At 32.7% G+C, this 23,656-nt stretch overlaps 1 protein-coding gene across 2 annotated transcripts in view; it reads right to left on the bottom strand.

The window, feature by feature from the left end:
- The window catches only part of SEMA3C (semaphorin 3C), a 153,114-nt gene that overhangs the window by 3,222 nt on the left and 126,236 nt on the right, over positions 1 to 23,656 (bottom strand). For both annotated transcript variants that reach the window (XM_006211745.4, XM_072965127.1), the window contains exons 13-17: positions 20,074 to 20,162; positions 17,161 to 17,202; positions 13,801 to 13,958; positions 5,510 to 5,577; positions 3,263 to 3,393 (exon numbers count right to left, since the gene is read on the bottom strand). In XM_006211745.4, coding sequence (XP_006211807.1) covers positions 3,263 to 3,393; positions 5,510 to 5,577; positions 13,801 to 13,958; positions 17,161 to 17,202; positions 20,074 to 20,162 — 488 coding nt within the window. The remainder of the gene's footprint in view (positions 1 to 3,262; positions 3,394 to 5,509; positions 5,578 to 13,800; positions 13,959 to 17,160; positions 17,203 to 20,073; positions 20,163 to 23,656) is intronic.

The raw sequence follows: 23,656 nt of genomic DNA, 5'->3' as shown, positions 1-23,656 counted from the left end.
TTCAGGTAAAAAACATGAAGCCACAATTAAAGGGTTGAATTTTACCTTTTTTTTAAATGAATGAATGATTGAATATTCTCCTAAGTAAAAATCATATAAGCAGCAGAGTTTTGAACATTATCATGGGCTTTTTCCAATTATTTCATACAAAGAATGATTAAAAATAAGCTGGAACTACTGTATTGTAAGTACTCTAAGTGGTTTTACTTTCCAAGGAAAAGTAGTAAGAAGCTATCAGCTTAATATTTAATTACTTTACAGGCTTACACTGGAAAAGAGATCATTTGCTGGATATAAGCTAAATGCTTGAAATCCATTTCTTTATAATTCCAGCTATAGTATTGTCAATGAACACATAAAAACCTAAGTGGTAAGGAGTTCCTTCACATGTATACACTCAGGAATGCTCATTCATTGAAGAAGAAAGAAATTTGACCCAAAGCAAAATAAAGGAATGCATGTGAACCTTTTTTCTAAATAATAAATTTCTATGCAAATACATATTTTATTAGTGAAATCCAAATCAAAGGTAGGTTGTTTTAGATAAAAAATAACCCACATGCAGAAGCACAAAAAGGTGAAATATAGTATTGAAATACAAACAATAGAACAGAACTAGAAAAAAGAGATTAGGAGGAAGGACTAAAATATATTAAAAATTTTTTTAATGTTAACTTAATTTTTAATGTTTAAATGTACCTCTGAAATAGTTTAAATAATGTAGAAATGCATTCATAAATAAAAGAAAAGAAAGCCTTTTCTATTTGTGCAAAATTGGAAAAAATTTGGAGGCCAATTTGACATATCTATTAACATGGATATAACATTCGGTGCAGAAATTTTATTTCTAGGAATTTGTATAGAAGATATACTCTTACAAGTATGCAGATATTCATTTTCATGATGTTTTTGAAAAGAAAAAAAAACAAAACAAGATATGACCTAACCAGTATATAGCTTTAAAAGGTATAGTCACATAGTGGGACACTATGCAGCTAAGAAAAATAAGGTAGCTCCACAGGTACTGATACTGAAATGTATGTGGGGTGTGTGTGTATGAGAGAGAGAGAGAAGGAGATAGGGAAAGAGAGAGACAGAAAGAGAGAAACAAAGAAAGAGGAATATAGGAAAATTCTGGAAGCGATTTGGTGAAATACATTTCTTAGCTGCCTTTGTATTCTGAGAATTGAGAATAAGAATCATAGAGGCAAGGAGGGCTTTTAGTTTTCACTTCATGATATTCAGTACAAATTATTTGTATTTTTCTCTGTAAGTTTTTAACATCTATCTTGCTTTTATTAAGAAAGTTCAATATTTACAAATCATTAATATGAAAAATAAGTGTATGTTTGCCTGAACTACTAAGGAAGAATTAAGAAAAATTTAATTAAACATTAATAGTTCATTCAACTAACATGAGAATGAATAGAATTGTGCTCTGTTTAAATTCTGGATAGGATAGATTTTCATGATTATATTAGAGTTAATTTTTTCATAATCTTCAATTATGGGATTATTCTTATTTTGAGGTTGAAGGAAAAATCAAGACAGTAATATTTGAGTCTCCACATTTCTGAGCCTTCTGAAATAGAACATTAGAAATATAAAAGGGATGAAATTCATGATACATTTCTTTTAAAATTTCACTTGTTAATTTCTGTGACATGTATTCAATCCTGTATATATTCATTAATTTTAATTTTAAATAATAGAAATTATATTCACTTATTACACATTATTCTATGAAACTTTCCATTGAATAAAATAAAAACATTTTATCTGTGTTAAGTAATCCCCTATTTAAGTTTTGGATTTTCAATTTATATACATACATACATACATACATACATACAGTTTCTCAGGTAGGATGGCTCATGTCCATATGTCATGATCTAACCTAAGAACTCCATTTCTGTATGATAATCATCATCAGACATTATGACATCTATACCAGATTACTTTGCAAGGCAATTATTATTATACTCCATATTCATTCAAAATTGTTAAAAATTAATTACACTGCTTACATTTCAAGACTTACCTGACAACAGCTTTGTTAGCAAAAAAATAGGTCTCAGTATTTCTTTATTAATGTACAAATTTAAAAAAAATTTAGTACCATAGAATTCTGGGGCAAGAAGGGGCCCGAAGTCCATCTAACTCATCTTTCTTCCAGATAGTTAAGTCTCATCTTATGCAAGTGGTCATCAGCCTATGGTTTAATATTCTAGTGGCAGGGGACACAAAATTTCCTAAACAGCTATAACATCTTTGGATAGGCAGGTCTGAGAGTTGGAAAATATTTTCTCATAAAGACTCAACATCTATTTCAGTAACTCTGATGCAATGTCTGTGTTCTATAGTTAGGGACTGTATCCATTCTATATAGACCTTACTAACATAGTATGTGTATGGAAACTGCCCACAACAGAATACACACAAATGCAGAAGGCCCCACTTTTCCCTTCACTTCATCAAACTTTATGTTGTACTGTTAATATCGCTGCATTTTAGGCTACTTTCAGGGTTTATATATACATATATATTTTTCTTCTCATCCTCTCATTTGTCAGGACGTGACATCAATTTTATGGAATTTATTATTTATAGTATCTCACTCTTATGCTGTTTTACAATGTTTCCCTTTTAAAGGAGCTCTTTATAATCAGTGAAAGGTTAATATAAGTGTCCTTTTATTTGAAAATCTAGGTATTTTTTCACTAATCACTAAATAAAGGCAATTGTTCCATAAATAATGATTCTACATGTTACCTGACAAAACCTCAAGAGTTACGAATAACAAAGCAATGGAAACAGATTACCACATAGCAGAAAAATGCTCTTTACCATAAAGGTTATAGTTAGTATAATTTCTTGCTGAGGAAAATTGAACTTTTTTTTAAAGCCCCTTTTGTCTTGTGAATCACACAAAGGTGCTCTTGTGTGAGAACTTGGCTTCTGGATTTGCCCACATCTTGTTTCTTTTACAAATGCTGCCTCACATCAATACCCCCATTTGAGTGCCTAAGCACCAGTTTTAATCACTGTGTTATAGAGGTGAGCAGGCAGAGAGAATTTCTAATTAGTCCATCAACTCCATGGACAAAGGAGTTTAAAGAAGGTGGCACTTGTCATCCCAAAGACACTAAAGGATGCTCATGTCTGTCCTTTTTTGTTTGATCTGAACCTCACGGAGGGACGGTGACTTAATGCTCTTTCCAAAGCTCCGACTGATTGATTGCTGCTGTGCTGTGTTACTCACCTCTTTCCTCCTGTCTTTGTCTTTCTGTAACAACCACTTGATAGATGCCTGTGGAGACTTGGGGGCACACTCAAGGAAAGTGGTGTTATTTTTCACTCCATACTGAACAATTTCAGCTGCATTTCTATATGCTGAAGAGCAAAAATGAAAGCAGAGAGAACAAGAGCGAAACAATGGGATTTGGAGCATATTCTCCTATATAAATGGGGCAACCCCAAAGGCAGTCTTAATCATTTAATAAGCAGACTATTACATTGTTTACCTGGTTTCTTTAATCTAAAGGGAAGGAGAGAAAGATACAGGGGAATCAATGTCTGTTCAAGAATTAACACTATACCAAAGAATGCACTTAATATTACCTTAAACATTTAATTATTACAACATTCTTGTGAATTAGATTTTCTCAGCTTTTCATAGCTGAACAAATTAAGGATGTGAATTATGAAGAAATATATCTTAAAGAGTTAGTAAGTGCCAAGAAATACTGAAGCCAGGTTCATTTCACTCCCAAACTTCATACTCAATATGGTATAGATGAAATTCGGAAACACTGGGAAAAGGCAGAAAGCAAGGTTTGGTTGCAGTGAGATGTAATGGCTGAGAAACAGTTTGAAATCAGATACCCGACGTAAAATCCTGACTTGACCACTACTGGCTGCATAAATTGAGACAAGTTATTTAATCTCTCTGTGTCTCAGTTTTATACGGTTCTAGAACAGATATTTTCAGACATTCTTTGCCAAAATTCTTAAATTAGAAAGAGTATTTAGTATAATAATGTGGTAGCTCAGACATGGACAGAATCCTCATTCATAAAGTGGGAATAGTTAACAGACCCTATTTTGGTACAATTTCTTGAGCATTAAGTGAGATAATCCATAAAAAACACTTAGCTCAAGTTCTGACACAAAATCAACATCAGTGTTTGTTCATCATTGCCTCTGCTGCCAATTCTCTTACCACTATGACTACTACTATTATTAATAGAAACTGACACACAGATTTATAAAATACTCAGTAAACAGAGAAATAGTAATGTGGATTTATTCCCTCAATTAGATGTATGGAAACATTAAGCAAAATGTGTCTTAATTTTCTTATTGTCATTAGTGTAGTTAATAACAAGAATGTCATTCTTTAAAAAAAATTGCCCCGATTCACAAAGATTAGCAATAAGAGTCTCTGTGTTAACTATTAACAACAGCTCCTGTGTAGCACCTTGGTGAGCCAGGAGGGAGGTCTGTCTAGAGGTACCTCTGTTGGTAGGGTGGAGATGGGGGGAGAGTATCTGTGGGAAAAGTGTAATAACCTAATATCTCCATGTCAGGATGGGAAGAAAGGAATTAGATTAATTGTAAAACACAAGGCAGGACTGCCAAAAGTATATAGAATGGTTGTAAATTGTGAAACCAAGGCACTATAGTACACCCATGTACAGAGCAGGATTATTTACAATAGCCAAAAGCTGTAAAGAGTGCAAGTGTTCATCCATGGATGAATGGATAAGCAAAATGCAATACATACATACAATGAATGGACTATGTTTCAGACCCAAACAGGAAAAGAAATCCTGACACATTACAACATGAATGAACCCTGAAGAAGACATTAGTCTAAGTGAAAGAAGCCAGTTACAAAAGGACAAATACTGTATGATTCCACTTACATATGGTATCTAGAGTACTGAGACTCATAGAGACAGAAAGTAAAACAGTGGTTACCAGAAGCTGGGGAAAGTAGGACATTTAATGGATATGGAGTTTAGCTTGGGATGATGAAAAAGTTCTGGAGATGGATGGTGGGGCTGGCTGCACAACACTGTGAATGTACTTAATACCACAGAACTGTACACCTTAAAATGTCAAAATAGTAAATTGTTATGTAATTTATCACAGTAAAAAACAAACAACATGTTACTTTTTCTTCAGTGGGAAACAGAAAGTACATTTTTTGTCTTCAGAAAGAAAATAACAGCTAAGAAAATCTGTAATTACTATCTGTGTCAAAGACTTACCTACTAACATTCCCAAGATATCTGTGTTACCCAACTTTTGTTTCTCAAAACTCTTGGTATACATACAAATAACATTTAAGTTTTATTTATAATATATGAATACCACTAATTTTTACAGTGAATTTTCCTTTAAAATGACATACTTTAAATCTTCTATGAGGTTTTCCTTACTGAAATATGCTATAGAGCGCTGCTACTCTTTACCAAGTTTGACCATTGCTCACTTTCCATACCTTTTAGATTAAATCCTCTGCATTGAGTCAGTGGATTTCCATGTCTCACATCTTGTCTTCGGCTCCTCCTATAAATGGGCAGAAATATATAAAAGTGACTTAAAATCACTGCCAATTATACCGCATTTAAAAGACCACATTTTAAATTTTGCAGTCTTTTGACTGCCTAAGCTTTCATAAAGAAAAGGGATCTGATTATCTGACATTTCTTGTTCAATGCTTCAAAGATAGTGTGGGTACTTAACCTTGTTTTCAATCCAGATTCATTCAGACTCTCCCCATCTACCATTTGGGATAGATAAACCTCCTATTAATTGCCCTTCCTGGGTAAATGTTAAATTCCAAATTAATACTGCAAATTTTTAGTTTAGATGATAACCCCCAAAGTATAAACTCACTAGCACCTCCCTCCTTATAATTTTTTCTTAAATAAATACACCTTTCTTACAAAAGTCAACACTTTTTTTATTCCTTTCCAGCTATATTAAAAAGTTTCCAGGACAAGTGATAGAGACAATGTGGATATTTAATATAAAGGTAAGCAAAATTGTTCATTTACTAGAATAAGCATTTTCCTTCAAGTTTTTATTTTGAAAATTTTCAAGACTAAAAAAGTGGATATATGAGTACAATGATCTTATATCTAGAATAATAAATTGTTGTATTTTGTCATATTTATTTTTATCTTATATGCAAGTATATGTCATGTATATGTTTTGTATGCACACACATGAAAATCTTTAGAAAAGTTGCAGACATAATGTTTTACCCTTAAGTGTATGTATCTTCTAAGAATAAGTAATTTCTCTATGAAACAACGTCATTATCTTACTAAAGATATAAATTTATTTAATAATGTAATATAATACATATTTCCTATTAAAATTTCACTACTTGTTCCCAGAATATTCCTTGTGAATTTTTCTAGTTTATTCAGAATCCAATCAAGGTTCACTCAGTGCATTTAGTTGTTATATATTACCAACTTAAACATTACAAAATTTTAGTTACATTCTTTGTAAGTTGGTCATCACTAAATAAAAGTATAAAATTATTTGCAAACCATTAAATTTCTTGAATCTTAGATTTACTTATATATTAGCTTTAATTGTACTGCATAGTGCAACAAATCAAAACAGAGAAACTGAAAAATCTGTTAGCAGTGAATTGTGGATATGAACATTGTTTTGAGAGAGAAGGAAGGGAACATTCTTTACATATGAGAGTACAGGAATAAACTGTTTATTATCAATGCTGAAAAGTATATATAGATGAGCACACCACTTAACTGAGTTAGTTAAGTCTCAATATTTTTACCCTTAATGATAAAATACTCAGTAGGAACAAGAGAAATGTTAAAATCACACTGGGATTATAAAATTAACAAAAATTTTTTTCCTTTTATTAATACAGAGAAAGGACTTAAGCTCACTGTTTCTTAGTTACAGCTGCTACTTCACAGTTTCCAAGGTGGGTTCTTAGTGACTGCAGTTAAGTAGGAAATGGAAAACTAAGCTCATAGTCATTGACAGTGAAAAAAATCATTGTAAGTTTACGGTAAATAGTTAATAGTTTATATAATCAATGGATTATACACATCTATTTATGAAAATATAGGTACAAATTTTGTGCTGTTTAAGTATTATTTTTCCCCCAAAGTCACATGATCTTTATTCAATTGTGTATTTCTTTCCAACCACACAAACTAGTGGAAGTCACTCTTGTCTCAGAAATTATGATTAATATTGTACTTTAGAATAGCTCCTATGTCAGGTTTTCATTGCATTGTGTTTTGTATATTTTGAAGTCACAGTATTATTTACTATCAGCCAGCTTGTGAGTATATATTATATGAAAAGTGTGTGACAGTTTTTAAGGCTGAACTTGTCATTTTCAGCCATCTAGACAAGCAATATTAATCACAATGTTTAAATTTACTGTCCTGTGATCAGCACTATGTTATTGTTTACTCAAGTACAGGAATCCTCAAACTGGGCAATCTGAATTTGTAGTATCACATAGCTTCCAGACATTCAAATACAGGAAAATATTGTTATAGCTTAAATGATAAAGAACAACAAGGCATCCATCTGAGCTTTCTGTATGTGTAGATTCCTTTTGAGGCATTCATACAGCATCCTGAAAGCACACTGGTAGGCAGGGTCATGTTATAGTGCATGTAGGACTCAGGATTTGGCTCAAGCTGCTCATGTTTCCTCCATTATAGTCTATTCTTTGCATAAACAATGAAATCACTTTCTTCTTGTGTAAAAAGCAGGTATTTACTTGAAGGCCGTACTGATTATCTTGTCTTAAAGAAAGTTTTCAACTACATGTCTGAATCCAGAATAAATAACATTTGAGATGAAACTGCAATATTTGATACAAATGCACAAATATTTGATACTTGAGGATGAAGAGAAAAAAATGCTTTTCTTGTTCACTATGAATAAACGTCTTTCTGTTTTTCTTTTTACAAATGTCTTCTAAAAAAGAGAAACTGCTGAGCCAATGATACTTAGCAACCTTGTTATGTCAAAGTATAGCCATCACTGATTTCCAAGTATAACTGTACTTCTCTGTTTCCATACAAAGGACATATTTCTGTTTTTCCTTCCTCTGTATTCCTCTACATGATCTTTGTGTTCCAGTTAGATAGTACAACTGAAATATAACCAGGTAAGTTAACAGTATTAAAGAAAATGAAAAATAATTCAAATGATCATTTTCACTATTACTATTTAATCTCTAAAGAAAATAAATACTACCTCACATCTGTTAGAATGGATATATATTTATGGTGTTTTCTGGCTCTCTGTGATAGAATTAAGACATTGTCAGAGATTTCAAGATAGCTCTTTAAATCATTGTTATTTTCTTTTTCAGCCTATGATACATATTTTTTTCTTGTTTGCACTTTTAAAAAAATTGTGGTATTATTGACATATAACACGTTAGTTCCAGGTGTACAATTTGATATTTGTATATATTGCAATATGATCACCATTATAAGTCTAGGTAACATCTGTTACGTAGTTACAAAAGTTTTTTTTCCCTTGTGGTAAGGAGTTTAAAGATTTACTCTCCTAGCAACTTTCAAATATGAAATACAGTATTATTAAGCAGTAACTATGCTGTACCTTACACATCCATGACTTAATTACTTTATACCTGAAGGTTTGCACATTTTGACCTACTTTTGCCCATTTCTCCCACTACCGCGCCCCTACCTGTGGCAACCACAAATTTGTTTTCTGTATCTCTGAGCTTGTTTTTTTAAATTTAAATTCCACATATAAGTGAGATTACACAGTATATGTCTTTCTCTGTCTGATTTATTTTAGTTAGCATAATGCCCTCCAGCCATGTTGTCACAAATGGCAAGGTTCCATCTTTTTACGGCTGAAGAGTATTCCATCGTGTTTAGGTGGTACATATATCTATATATACACCAAATCTTTATTCAGTCATCCATTGATGTACGCTTGACTTGTTTCTACATATTTGTTATTGAAAATAATGCTGCAATGAGCATGGGGGATTACATATGTTTTTGAATTAGGATTTTTATTTTCTCTGGATAAATACCCAGAAGTAGAATTGCTGGATTGCAATGGTAGTTCTATTTTTAATTTTTTGAGGAACGTTCATACTGTTTTCCATAGTGGCTATACCAATTTACATTGACATCAACAGTGCACAAGGGTTCCCTTTTCTTCACATCCTTGATTAACACTTGTTATTTTTTGACTTTTTGATAACAGCCATTCTAATAGGTGTGAGATGAGACCTCATTGTGGATTCGATTTGCATTTCCCTAATGATTAGTGATGTTGAGCATCTTTTCATTAGCCTCTTGGCCATCTGCATGACTCTTTGGAAAATTTCTATTCAGATCTTCTGATTATTTTTCAATCAAATTATTTACATTTTTGTTATTGAGTTGTATAAGTTCTGTATACATTTTGGATAATAACCCCTTGTTGGATACATGTCTTACAAATATTTTCTCCCATTCAGAAGGTTGCCTTTTCATTTTGTTGACAGATTCCTTTGCTGTGCAGAAGCTTTTTAGTTTGATGTAGTCCCACTTGTTTATTTTTGCTATTGTTTGTTTTCGCTCTTGGAGTCAGATCTGAAAACTCGTCATCAAATCTCATCAAGGAGATTACTGCCTATGTTTTCTTTCAGGAGTTTTATGGTTTTAGGTCTTACATTCATGTCTTCAAACCATGTTGACTAAATTTTTGTGTATGGTGTAAGACAGTAGTCTAGTTATACTTCTTTTGCATGTGGCTGTCCAGTTTTTCCATTATCATTTATTGAAGAGACTATCCTTTTCACATTGTATAGTCTTGGCTCCTTTATCATAAGTTAATTGATTGTGTGTGTGTGTGTGTGTGTGTGTGTGGGTTTATTTCTGGGTTCTCTGTTTTGTTTCATTGATCTATGGGCCTGTTTTTATACCAATACCATACTGTTTTGATTACTATAGCTTCATAGTACAGCTGAAAATCAGGGTCCATGATGCCACCAGCTTTTTTCTTCTTTCTCAAGATTTCTTTGGATATTCAGGGTCTTTGTGGTTTCACACAAATTTTAGGATTGTTTGTTCTATTTCTATGAAAAATTTTATTGGAATTTTGATAGGGATTACTTTGAATCTGTAGATTGCTTTGCATAGTATGAACATTTTAACAATATTAATTGTTATAATCCATGAGCATCAAATATCTTTGCATTTCTTTGTGTCTTCTTGAATTTATTTAATCCATGTTCTGTAGTTTTCAGAGTACTGTTTTTTTTACCTCTTTGGTTAAATTTATTCCTAGGTATTTTATTCTTTTTGATGCAAATTGAATTGTTTCCTTAATTTCTCTTTCTGCTAGTTTGTTATTAGTGTACAGAAACACAACAGATTTTTGTATATTGATTTTGTACCATGCAACTTGACTCAATTCATTTATTAGTTCTAGCAGAAAACCCATGACACAAGGCACAATATGTACCATTAAATAATTTCAAGAAAGTGTCAGTTGTTTGTTTATTACAAGCATATGAGTAAAATCATGATCTATGGTATTAGGATGACAACATGGAATCTATGTTTAAGTATATATTTTAGAAAGGATAACTGGGGCTGTAATAGGTGGGAGAATATGAGAGTAAAGGAGTTAACTCATATTTCAGCAGAAACTTCTATAATGTAAAATATATCTTAGGTATGCAATGATAACCTATATATAGCATGGACTGTTACTTGAGAATTAGTTCTTGTTTGTTAAATAAAAATGCTTGTTCGCCAAAGTCAATGTCTGAAACTTTTTCAGGGAAGGAGTACTAATCTCCAGTTTCTTCATGTCATAGAGGAGGCTGGTATGCTTATAAGACTATGGTAAGGTTCACTCTGTGGTCCCTACATCACTTTCTTTCTTAGCAAGTGTAGTATTTCAGCTACTTTCAGCACTAAGTCTGTTTAATAGATTGAAGATTGTAGTCCAGGTGTTAGAGATGCCATTTTTTAGAGCTGCTTACCAAGAAAAAATTACTGCCTTACCAACATTTATGTTAATAATTAAAAAAATTGTTAAAGAATAGTCAGTTTACAATGCTGTATCAATTTCTGGTGTACAACATAATGTTTTAGTCATACATATACATACATATATTCCTTCTCATAGTATTTTTCATTATAGGTTACTTACTGCAAGATATTGAATATAGGTCCCTGTGCTATACAGTAGAAACTTGTTGTTTATCAGTTTTATATATAGTAGTTAGTATCTGCAAATCTCAAACTCCCAATTTATCCTTCCCCACTCCTTTCCCCACTGGTAACCGTAAGTTTGTTTTCTATGTCTGTGAGTCTGTCTCTGTTTTATAAATAAGTTCATTTGTGTCCCTTTTTTATATTCTACATATAAGTAATATCATATGGTATTTTTATTTCTCTTCCTGGCTTACTTAACTTAGAATGATAATCTGTAGGTCCATGTTGCTGCAAATGATGTTATTTCATTCTTTTTATGGCTGAGTAGTATTCCATTATACAAATACAGAGTTACAGTAATAATTTTAAAAAGTTACTGCTATCATAACTGTGAGTGCAAAACAAATATGGTCAAAAATACCACAAGTGGCCACAAAAATCATTTTTTATTTGTGGTTATTTGCAATTAGCTTCCCTCACACTTTGTGTCCAAGTTCAGAACTCCAGCCCAGGGCAGACAGAAGATCTCAGGAAAATGAGGTCCGGAAATTCCATGTAGAAATAAAAACAGGCCACAGACCTCCTGACTAAACCTTAAAATAACATGGTGGAACATGAGTCTTTGACACAGGTATTAGAGACTCCTGGTTTCAAGAGTGGGATTGTCTTCGTGCCTCAGGCATTTAAATACAAAAGACTTTGAAACTATCCAGCTCAAGTCACTTCTCCCTACTCCAGATTCATGTTTCTAACTGCCTACTCAACACCTCCTCTTGAATATTCTACAGGTACTATAAACGTCATCTTTCTCCCAACAAATCTGCCCCTTCCACAGTCTTCTCTTTCTCAGGAAATGACATGTACGTATTTCTAAAGCTCTGTTGTGAAAACTTGGCTTATTTTTGAGTCCTCTATTTCTCTAACATCCCTACATGTAATCTGTCAGCAGATTCTGTGAGCCCTATCCAGAATCACACCACTTTTTGCTACCTCCACCTCTATCATCCCTTTGCAAGCCACTTCATCGCACCTGGGTTATTAGTTAGTAGCCTGTCTTGAGGCTTCAATCTCCTCTCCCCCATCCTCTTCCTATCCCAGGGCTGTGATCCCAGCCAAACCCAACCAGATGATATTTTTAAATCAAAAGTCAAATGATATCCCTCGTGTGCTCAAAAATCTTGAGCAGTTTTTTCATTTTACTGTAAATAAAAGCCTGTCAATGATTTACTAAGTTGTCTGTCATCTGACACTGATCTCATTTCTTCCCACTCTTTCTTTTTCTCATTCCAGTATAGCTCCATTAGTGATGGTATTGTTTCTTGAACAATCCTGCTACACTCTAGCTTAGGGATTCCTGGTCCCTCACTCTGGAATTCTATTCTCCCAAATAATACCATGGTGCCATTCCTCATCACATTCAAGCCCTTGTTCAAATATCACACCTTCAGTAAGGCTTCCCATGACCACACATTTAACATTGCAATATCCAGCTTCCACATCCCCTATCTCTCCTCTCTGCCCTTTTAAAAGTCCTAGGTCTTATCATTATTTGATATACTAGAGGGTTTCTTTAATTGTTTATTGTCTAAATTCCCCCTATAGAACTTATTATTCCTCAAGGCAGGGATTTTTGCCTTTTTGTTGTTAGTTTTCATGTTATATGCCTGGTTCTACAACACTGCCTGGCAAATAATTGTGTCATGATACAAATTTGTATTAAAGGCCTGTATCTATAACAAGGAATAAAGGAGCTATAAAACACCATCACCCGAGGGATTTTATTTGAAAGATCATTGGTGCTCAAAGCTGGTTCTATTTTCTCTCTCCTGATGACCCTATTTTATAGGTTTTGGCCTTGTCATCCACCATGACCCATATTGAACTTTGACTGAAAATGGCTGTGACCTTGGCTGACCCTAAATTCTGTGTATTCTTTGCTCTACAATTTCACTAGTGTTGGTTCCTTCCAACTTGGTGCAAGTTGGTTCAGAGTTTCCTAAGTCTTTACTTGGATAAAAGGCATTGTGCCTGAGGCTGCCTTACTCTCTTAATCTAACCAGCAATTGTGCACTCACCATTCTAAGGGGTAAAGTATGGTCATCAAGGTTTTGAAAGCATTCAGGGCAGCCATTCTGGAGCAATACTCTTTTTGTCTGAACTAGGACAAGCATTTGATTACAGAGGAATCAGGTCACATAGGAAAACCCTAGGAAAGTAAGATTTAAGGATATACTGAAGCATACAAAACAAAAAAAGATTTTAAAAAAGGTAATATAAAAATGTTAAATGCTGCTTGAAATATGTGAGGACTTGCAGGAGGAGGATTGTGCTGCAGAGGAAATTTAAAAGGAGAAAGGAATTTTTCCAAAATACTGCATTCTAATACATCCGTGAGAATGCCAAGTTATATAGTACGAGCATTTTCTTTATTCAAAGACTATATACATAGTGCTAAACTTGGCCATTACTTTTAGTATCATTTTTAAAGAATACCACAATAGAACTGATTCTAATGCTGTGGAACAATGTTCAATTATCTAATGATATCAACTGTGATTTTCAGCAAATATTTAGTACTCACCGCTTTCCGGTTGGGTAGAACCTAGAGCAAGAATGGCCATCCCAGGCACAGTAAGGGTCCCTTGCCAGGCAGCAGTCAGCACAGGCTGTACCGTAGATGTGGCAGCGATGCAGAGACACTTGGGAAAGTCCTTCATTAGAGCTCACATACAACTGTTGCTATTAGAAGAATGATGATTTATTTCAGATGTGGAAGTTAAAAGAGGACTTTCAGCAGGGAAACATTATAATATATGCCCACAAACCCATGGATTCATTTTGAAATAGACTAAAAAAGAGAACCAAAGAGAAGGGTATAAAGCCAAAATAAATAGAATTTCCCTAAGTTAATATGGCTATAACATTACCACTTTCCTGTTTAAAAAAAAATCTCAGAGCACCATGTAGAATGGTAATGTGTTTTAGACATTGGGTTTCATTGTTCTCTCAGATCTGAGCTAATATATTACAGATTTAAATTATGATGTTTGCTTGTTTTCTTTGAATGCTGTCTCTTGGCAAAGTATAGGCAGCTTTTTCATTCTTCAAATCTGGCCACTCATCACCTTGTAAATTTGAAAAAGTCAAGTCTGAAATATAGGGCATTTTTAAGTTTAGAAAAAATAGGTAGTAAATATTAGACAAAATTTAAAATTTTTTCACATGCCTTTGACAGTGACACATTACTCATTAGAGCAATTTTTAAATTATTTAGAGGAATGTAAGTATATATTTAGACATGTTTTAAACTTTCTGTATTATCCAGAGATCTTCAGCAGCCTAAGTCATAACAAAGAATTCATCCTCCCTCATTTGTATGGGGTCAAGAGCTCATTATGATACTGCTCCAATTCCTTTATCTGTGCATGAAACAGTTCTCAGGAGTTGAAAGGGTAAGTTTCTAATCCACACTCTTTATTTTGCAAAGGACTGATACTATACAATTCAAGTTAGCATAGAATTTTAAGCTGGAACTAGAATACGTGCATACATACACACATATGTGTGTGTGGATGTATGTGTGTGTGTGTCTGTATATTTATATTTAATAGATTTAAAATGAAATCAATGGAGGTACCATTGGTTTAGTCAGGTTCTGAAGACAGGTTTCTAAGATTCAAATCCTAGCCACCACAAATTTGCTGGTAACTTTTCTGAAACTCAGCTTCCTCTTTGGTAAGATTGAGATAACACAGCACTTACTCTATAAAGTTTTTGTAAGAACTAATTGTAAGGGCTAACTCCAAGTAAAATGCTTAGAATAGTTTCTGGCACCTAACCCCTCAATGAATATTAAGTAATAGTAATAGTAGTAAACTAACAATTAATAAACTATGAATTTATACATTTTCAATTCTAATTAATCATTTGACTCATACCTCACTCTATTACGTCTAATGTAAAATTTTTCATTCAGATCAATAAATCTTTTAGAAAACAGGCTGAAAATGACTAGTCCTCATTTGAGACATTCAGACAACTGCAGGTTTGACATTTCTCTAGAAATACTTGAAATAAATGTTTATTGAGTATATTAATACAAAATATGGTAAATGCATCAGCTTCATTAAAATATTTCAAGGAAATGTGTTTATTTAAGGAAAGGATATAGGTAATTCCATTCTAGAAATTATCTTTTTCATTAATCTAACTATTTTCTGCTATATGGAATGCAAAAATAAATCAGAGAATAAAAAAGCTTAAAATGGACAATAAAATTTTTAGTTTGAGCATTAGGGAGGTATTAAATTCATGATATTTAAATCCATATAAAATATCTTTGGCAATTTTTAGTTCTTTCACATTGAAAAAGTAATTCAATATGCAGTTGTGCAAGTGAATTCTCCCCAAACTAATTACCCAGCCCTGAATCTAACTGATTTACTGAAACATTTTATATGATCTATAATATAAAATGTTCAAACAAATTTAATACTCAGTTTTCCTGTGTATGTATATGTTGCACATGGCAATTTAATGGAATGGGTTGTGAATTATAAGTTCTCAAGTTGAATTACAGGGTGAAACCTACAAATGTATACTGGACTACTATGTAACACAAATGGCTTTGTGTCCATTTTGAATTTTGCTCTGATACTTTCTCTTGCCATTAAACTACTGTAAACAAAGGGATTCCCTACTGACTTCAAAGACAATTCTGACTTGGGATTAGCTCCCTAGGACATTGGGGAAAATGACAAATGGCTTCTTGTTACTTTGGAAAATGTTTGTTATGCACCATACAAACATTTTTACAGATGAATTTCTTAGCTCCCTTGAATTCTATTTATTTTTCTTCATAAAATTTAGTCAAGTGAAAAGAGTACAAGCCTGACTGTGGAATACTTCTTCATCTGCGGCAGACCAAATATGGTGAACACTAAAGTTACATCATCAGTTGTGCTAACACATAAAATCTTTATTCCATATTCCAAGAAAAATAACTCATAGGCTCTTACAAACAGCACTTTCCAAAGACCTACTTTATTTTAGGCAATTTATATAAATTAACTCATTTGTGAGGAAAGTATTACCTTGCAGAGACAGAAACTTAAGTCAGTGAAGTTAAATTATTTATAATTTACGGACAAGTTGGGGTTTAAGTGCATGTCAGTCCCATTCTGAAGCCTACTCCAGTTTTGACTACACTGCTCTGTCCCATAGAACTTTTGTTTTAGAGATACACCTTTAGGGTCTGGAAAGGTGCATGTTTTGCACATGCAGAGACTGGAATTGGGCTTTTCCTTTCCGTGATCATTGTGTATTTGCATGTACAGGCACACATCAGAAGATCAGACATTGCTGATAATCATAGTAAAACATTTCTTCCTCAAATCCTGAACCCTGAAATGGCTTAGATTTGAGACATTCATATTTTTAAAATGACGTGTAAACCCTAAAGAAAAAAGTAGTACTTTCTTAGAAATAACTGTAAAAGAATGCATTGCACATTTCAGACTTGTGACAGCAGCAGGAAATCAAAAGAGGATTGATTACTCATTCCAAGTCCCTGAGAATGTTTGTGATGTTACAGTAGCCCAAACATTATGCTAAATTTTTCCTTCAGAAAGATTATTTTTATTTTGGTTGGCTTCACACACTGTAATATTTGAGAATAGAGGATATACAAAATATTGGAATATCTTACTGCGTTTATAGGTATGTATATATTCTGCCTGGATGAACTTCTGTACAAAATAAAATCTATTCTGTACTCCACTAATGCTAGTAAATTCTGTATCAAAATTAAATGTGTGGTATACTATGATTAGTATTAATTATTTTGCTAATACTCAAATTAGTTTTTCAGAAAATACAAAATGCATTTCGTCATAATAGTAAAATTTTTAACTGCAAAAAAAATTAAAATGGGGTTGTTTACCTTTTTCGATGAAATTTTCATTGTTGTTATAGGAGCATGATTCTAAAAAAAATTAGAAAAACATTGTTAATTGCTCAAATTATCCTTAAAAAGGAGTGTACATTCAAAGACTGTTCTCATTTCTGTTAAAATTCAAGAAATCATCATTTCTCTCTATATGCATATATTTTTCAAAGTTTAACAATAATTGTCTAAAGTACATTTCCTTTGTTTGGAATAAAGATGGATTTGTTACACAAATATATGCCTGAACTAAAAAACATGGCAATTGTAACACAGCTATCAATACAGTCATTAGAAAAAAAAAGAAAATTTGAGAAAATTGAAAAAAGTATGTCTTGGAATATTGAATACAATGAATAACTCAGGATTGTTTCTGGGTACTGGGTGGGGGACTGTGGAATGGTACCCTATCTTATTCCTTCACAACATAAGCACTCTGAAAAGAAGTATTAGCCTGAACCATAAATTTATTAATTCTCTTTGTCGCAAACAAAGAAATATTGTTAGCTAAGGTCCTCTTTTAATACATGTGAATTAGTGAAAGAACCTAAGAGTTTTCCAAAATAGTCATTCTTTTTGAAAACACTCTGTTCTTAACTTTACTTCTTAAACATTATTAGTTCCTTTCAAAGTATAAAAATTAGACTCGTGATACCCTGATGAAGATCTGTGAAGTTTAATTTAAATAACTCAAGTGGGAACACACTCTCAAAATCAATTGTGCCCATAATTATTTTGCTTTCTGGAGTTGTGTTCCTACAAACATTTAAAAGAGAAAATAGTGATACCTCTAAACACTGAATTGCAACCAATTATGACATTCGTTTAAAAATACACACATAATGCAAAACAAGTAGTGCATCTTATATCTAATAGTTGTACCTCCAATTCAAGTTAAGTTTAGGGAAGCTGGATGTATTTTCAGAAGATATTCTGAACAGAGGATTAAAAAGGACATTATAGTTTTGCACTCTAAAACCAAAGTGCCTGGGTTTTAAAAGTTACACTCAGTTTTCTGCAGTGTATCAGTGTGACACTTAACTAAGGAATTTTTTTGAATTTATATGTATTATTTCTTCAAGTGCTCATCACAGTATATTATACACACCCAATTATTTTTACCTCACCTCAAAAAATGTGACACAAACACCATGCTGAAGACAGTAACTGTGTTTGGTAACTGTGTCTCTCAATTTAGCCACATCAATCACATGCATACGCTTCTGGAAGAAAGCTCAAACGTTTTTAGTCTGGCTCTTGGGTTGACGTCCCCCACATGCATTTTGACTGACTATTTTTCCACTGAGAGTTTATTCTTCCTGATGATAGCACCAGCATAACTCATAAAACAGACCATAAGTAGTTAGCACATGATCAGAATGACTCACATTTTTTAAGATCTTTCTATAGAATATATGTTTGGGTTTGTGTCAGACTCACTCAATTACCATTTCCTGATTATCAAAAAAAGATATTTCAGAATTAAAAATGAAGTGCTGCAATACGGCCTTTTAGCTATCTTTAAGAGAACTAATGAATAAGGTACTTTATTCTGGCCATCCAAGTTGTCCCTATTGAATTGAATAAGAAAAAAAAAATATAGGAATTTTGGTTAATCTAGTGAAACAATCAATTTCCTTACAAAGCAAGGCATAGAAAAGGCACTTGAATGCACATGGTTAATATTTTATAAGCACAATTTTAATGCACTAATCACAAAGAACTTTATGCCTTAGATTGGCATCAGAAATTGTAAATTAAATAACATATTCGTAAATTTGCCAGAGATCCTCAGATTTTGGATTTGATTTGATTTAAAATATTTCTTCACATTTAAAGTGTATTAGCATAATCTAACAGCATTGCATCTTGATCACTTATCTGCTTGTAAATTCAACATTTTTGGTGACTGAGAGAATGCATATTAATAAGTCAATACATTCTGAATCCACTCAGCAAAGCAGCCTTCTGGACTAGCACTAGTCTGGACTAGCAATAGTCTGCTCCCAGGGGCTCTGAAGTGCTCCTTTTAGTATAGATCTTTTGGTGTCCGTGGCCATTGTTTCTTAACTGGTGTAGTTGGAAAGAGAAGTTTGCAGTAGGACTGATTCCATGCCATAGTTTCTTTGCAATCCTCTGGCTGTGCTTTATGCATCTTGCCAAATGCAGATAAGAGGGACCACTTGAACTACAATGACCTGCACCTTAAGGAGAGAAGGGTTTGCACAGCCTCTCCAGCCTCTCTCTTCACACATGAAGAATAGGCATTCTGCCCTGAGCAGGTAAGATCTTACAGTACTGAATTTCCCTTTGTGTGCCTTTTTCTTTGTCATTGTATTTTGTTTTTCTTTTTTTCTTTTTATCCCAAATTCAAGGACAAAGAGAATAATACAATGCAATCTCAACTTCAGAGAGAACATGAAGTTTTAAGTTTTAAGAGACAATATTTGTTTTATCTAACTAGAGTGACATTTGAATTGAAAGCAATAAAACAAGAGAAAACAAAGCCGTTTTTCTTGAAATTCCTGGCTAAAAAAATATGAGAAAGTTTATCTAACAATCAATAATGTGGAAGCATTTGGGTTTCAGTGGCTTGTGAAGCAAATGATAAAAGCCCTTTCATGGCAAATCTTCTAGACCTTGACCACAAAAACTCATTTTTTAAAAATAATGATGACCAAAATTCTTCAAGTTGTGGTGATAGCTAAAAGATAACTTAAAATGTAAAAAAATACTTCAGAAAAATATTTTTTCTATATTTCTCATTTTATCTGGTGTTTCCTACCCTCAAAAATTTATAACATTCATTTATTTGATCTCTTATCAAATATTTTTTCCTTCCAAGTGGCTGTAAGATTAAAGCATTCCATTCATCATACATGTTGAGACTAATAGAAAAGATGTTCAAACCTTAAAAACTTCCAGCTCCTCCAGAATGAGTTCACCACTGGCAGAGCTGTTAGTAGGAAGAACCACCACCTTCTGCACAGTACCCCGATCTGAATCAGACAAAGAAACAATGAGATGTACTAAAGAAACACATTTAGACATGTGACCACCGGCTCAGAATTTAGAATACTGTTTATGTAATTACTTAGTCATCAAAAAAGAAGTTGTATATATTGAGCTATTACCATTTGCAATATGTCGATTTCAATCCAAATCTCATATGTTTAAATTGAGGTTATGCATAATTCAAAAAGTATTAATAGGAACATCTATTTTGCACATATTTTGTATCATCATAATTATGAGAGAAAAAAAATATGTCCAAAAATCTTATGAAGTCAAAAGCTCTGTTTCTGAACCAAATGCGTATTCTTGAAACATAACTTTAAGTTTGGTCCTTAAGAATATTACTTACTCCTCCAAACCAACATTACAAAGTGACACTTCCATATTTTTGTTAACATTGACAAATAATGATTTAATTATCTGAGAAAAAATTACCATGAGTGAATTTTTATAACAGTACTATAAATCACTAGTACTAGAAATTGACATTTAATCTGCAGTTGTGAGGGAGTTTAGACATAAGATGCTTCACTCACAATTCAAAATAATTTCCAAAGCAGAAACATCACTGTGGTTTTATCTCAGATGTGGACACCTAGTCACAGAATAACTGTATGGTTTTCATAATTATCTTTACCAGCTGGGAATGTTTCTTTGGATATTTTTCAAATATAGGAAAAATTTTGAATTTAGATGGGTAGAATAAACTTTAGCGAATAAAGATGGTACTCATATTTCTCAATTAGAGATTGCCAAAAAAAAAACACCAGATGTCCAAAAAGATGTAACACATATGCAAAATGTTGTATATGTCAATGTTTTTAATTACTAAAGTTTCATATGTCATTTAAGAAGCATTTTCTGAAGATAATTATGCCAGTCTACCGATCGCTTAAATTTTAGATTTAAAAGAAACTAGCTGAGATTTAGCCATGTGGGGTTAAGGCAAATTTGTGGGTGATGTGAGAAAGTAAAAATATATTTCCTCACAAAAATATGTTTCTATGAAAATAACTGATGAGCTGCTTCATGACTCTCAAGTCACTACTCTTTTAAAGTATGACTTTAAAGCATGTAACTGTGAATTTATAATCTGGACAGGTGCCTATCATCAACAGATACTGAAACAGCTTTTAATTCTGTTGAGAAATGTCACTAAGAAGAGGTAACCTGAACTGAGTTGTACAGGGCTTCACATCTAGGAATCATTTAGTGATGATTACAATACCAGAAATCTCAAATCACATCTCAAAGTGGCCACAGGCAAGCATTACTCTGACATAAAAGATCCCACTTCTTGTTTACAATTTCTATTTATGAACTTAACTGGAAGACTCAAATAATCCTTAATAAAAAAATAATCTCTACTTTAAAATTTTACCAACTAAAAAACTAAAACTTACTAAATAATAATGATTATTCAGAAGAACAAGAGTTAGAGATTTTGCCAGAACAATCCTTAACACTTGTAAGGATATAAAGTTTAAACACCCTATCTTAGAAGTTTCAAACTATACTCTGTAATTTAAAATTCATTCTTTAAGCTATACTCAAAAATAAATAAAAATCCTAAAGCTTTTCTGGCTCTAGGTGTAATAAAAAGCTTGGAAATTTCTCTGTTTCACTGATCAGCTTCCTTAGAATCAGCTCTATACCAATCTGTACTATTTTTTTGGAAGACAATACAGGTACAAATTGGAAGTGAAATAAACATTCAGCAATATGGTGCAGAGAGAGGTCACAAATGAAAATGGATAAATGCAGTTGAAGGTGTTCCCCAGTTTCTATTAACAACTCATCACAAAGAGCAGTGTAAACTTCTATGGGAATAGAATATACCAAAAAACCTAAAGTTAAAGTCTTGAAATTATAATAGCTAGGGCAGGATTTGTGTGGGACTGTGTGGCGGAGGGGTGTATGGGGGTGTGCGTACGTGTGTCTGGGTGGGTGGGTGACTGAAAGATGAAGGTGTAGAACTATCCTTGTTTTAGGTTATGTTATCATAAAGATCTTATTCTTTTTTTTTTTTTAAGTTACAACAGAGTTTAATGGTTCCCTGCTGAAGCTTGCAAAGATCACCGGCATTCTATAAGACAGCGGTGACCTTTCTTGAGTAGAGCCTGAGCAGAAACTATGTCTAACCATAGTCCCAAATAGAACTGCATGAAAGGGAATCTTGATTACAGGAGTTCCCAAAGAGAAAACCATTAGCCCTGAAAATAATTAATTAAATATTCTCAAATAAGAGAACTGATTACTCTTTTACCCAGTGTTTAACTATGAGAACAATATTTTACATAAATTATCATTTCTTCTGAAAGAACTTACAACATACTTTATTCATGCCATTTATAAAATATTATACAAACAACAGTGATAAAAATGGGCTAATAAAAAGATAATGCAAAACTTGCTTTTGACTCATTTGCAATAAAAGGTAGAACACCACTTTTATTTACTGCTTGTCTTCCTATTTTAATTATTTTTGTTTTTGCTGGTAATGAGTAGATATCCCTTTTAAGACCATTAAAAAGTAAAAATAAATTTTTCTACCAAGTAAATGTCAATGTATTTGAAATTATTACAAAAATATAAGTAAATTTAAGTAGTGGTAATGTTTCTACCTCAAAATCAATCTTAAATAAAATTGGAATGCAAGATTTCCATAGAGAAATATTTATTGGATGCCTGCTCTGTGTCTATGATAATATATTATTTCAAGAAAATATCCACTTAAATTCCTTTACTTTTCTACACTGAAGACTTGAATTGGTACTTTATGAGGTGGCAGTTCTACAGAGTTCATTTATTACACTGGTTCAATTTTCATCAGTGCGTCATAAATGAACATATTTGTTCTCAATAGAATTCTACATATGGGAGCCTGTATATACAAAAATCAGAATAGTCATTCAAATTTTTGGATTCAAATATGAATGGAATAGTTTTAAATCCTTGTAAGAACACTACTATTAGCAATTATTAATTTAGATTTTATGAGACCTTGACCTCATATAATTTGGAGTGGCCTTCTTTAAGTAAAATAGAACAAAAATGCAAAACAGAGTTGTTTGGGTCTTTCCAAAACAACTACAAATGAGGAACTCGAAAGTTTATGCTAAGTCCATCTCTGATAACTACCCTAGTTTTCTAAAAAAAGAAAAAAAGTTTCTATAAAACTGGACAATGATACATTCTTTAATAAAGAATCTCTATCCAATAAATCTCAACTACAATATCTTATCACTACAATTCTATCATCCAAGATCAGTCTTTCACAGTCAGTAAAAGGTTGGAAATTTTCTTCTTTAGTTGAATGTAAATAGCTCTACTTCCCTGTTTCTTTTATTCGTTTGCCTTTCTACTATAGCTACCAAGAATAAACAATAGTCAATCTCTTTTTCACAACTCTCCAAGTACATCTGTATACCCTCAATACTCTCAAGTCTACACATGAGCACTTCTTTCAGGTATTGTG

The sequence above is a fragment of the Vicugna pacos genome, chromosome 7, assembly GCF_048564905.1.
Source record: "Vicugna pacos chromosome 7, VicPac4, whole genome shotgun sequence".
In the NCBI taxonomy this organism is placed as follows: domain Eukaryota; kingdom Metazoa; phylum Chordata; class Mammalia; order Artiodactyla; family Camelidae; genus Vicugna; species Vicugna pacos.
Note: the sequence above shows the minus strand (reverse complement) of the source record. Positions and strands in the feature narration are given on the sequence as shown.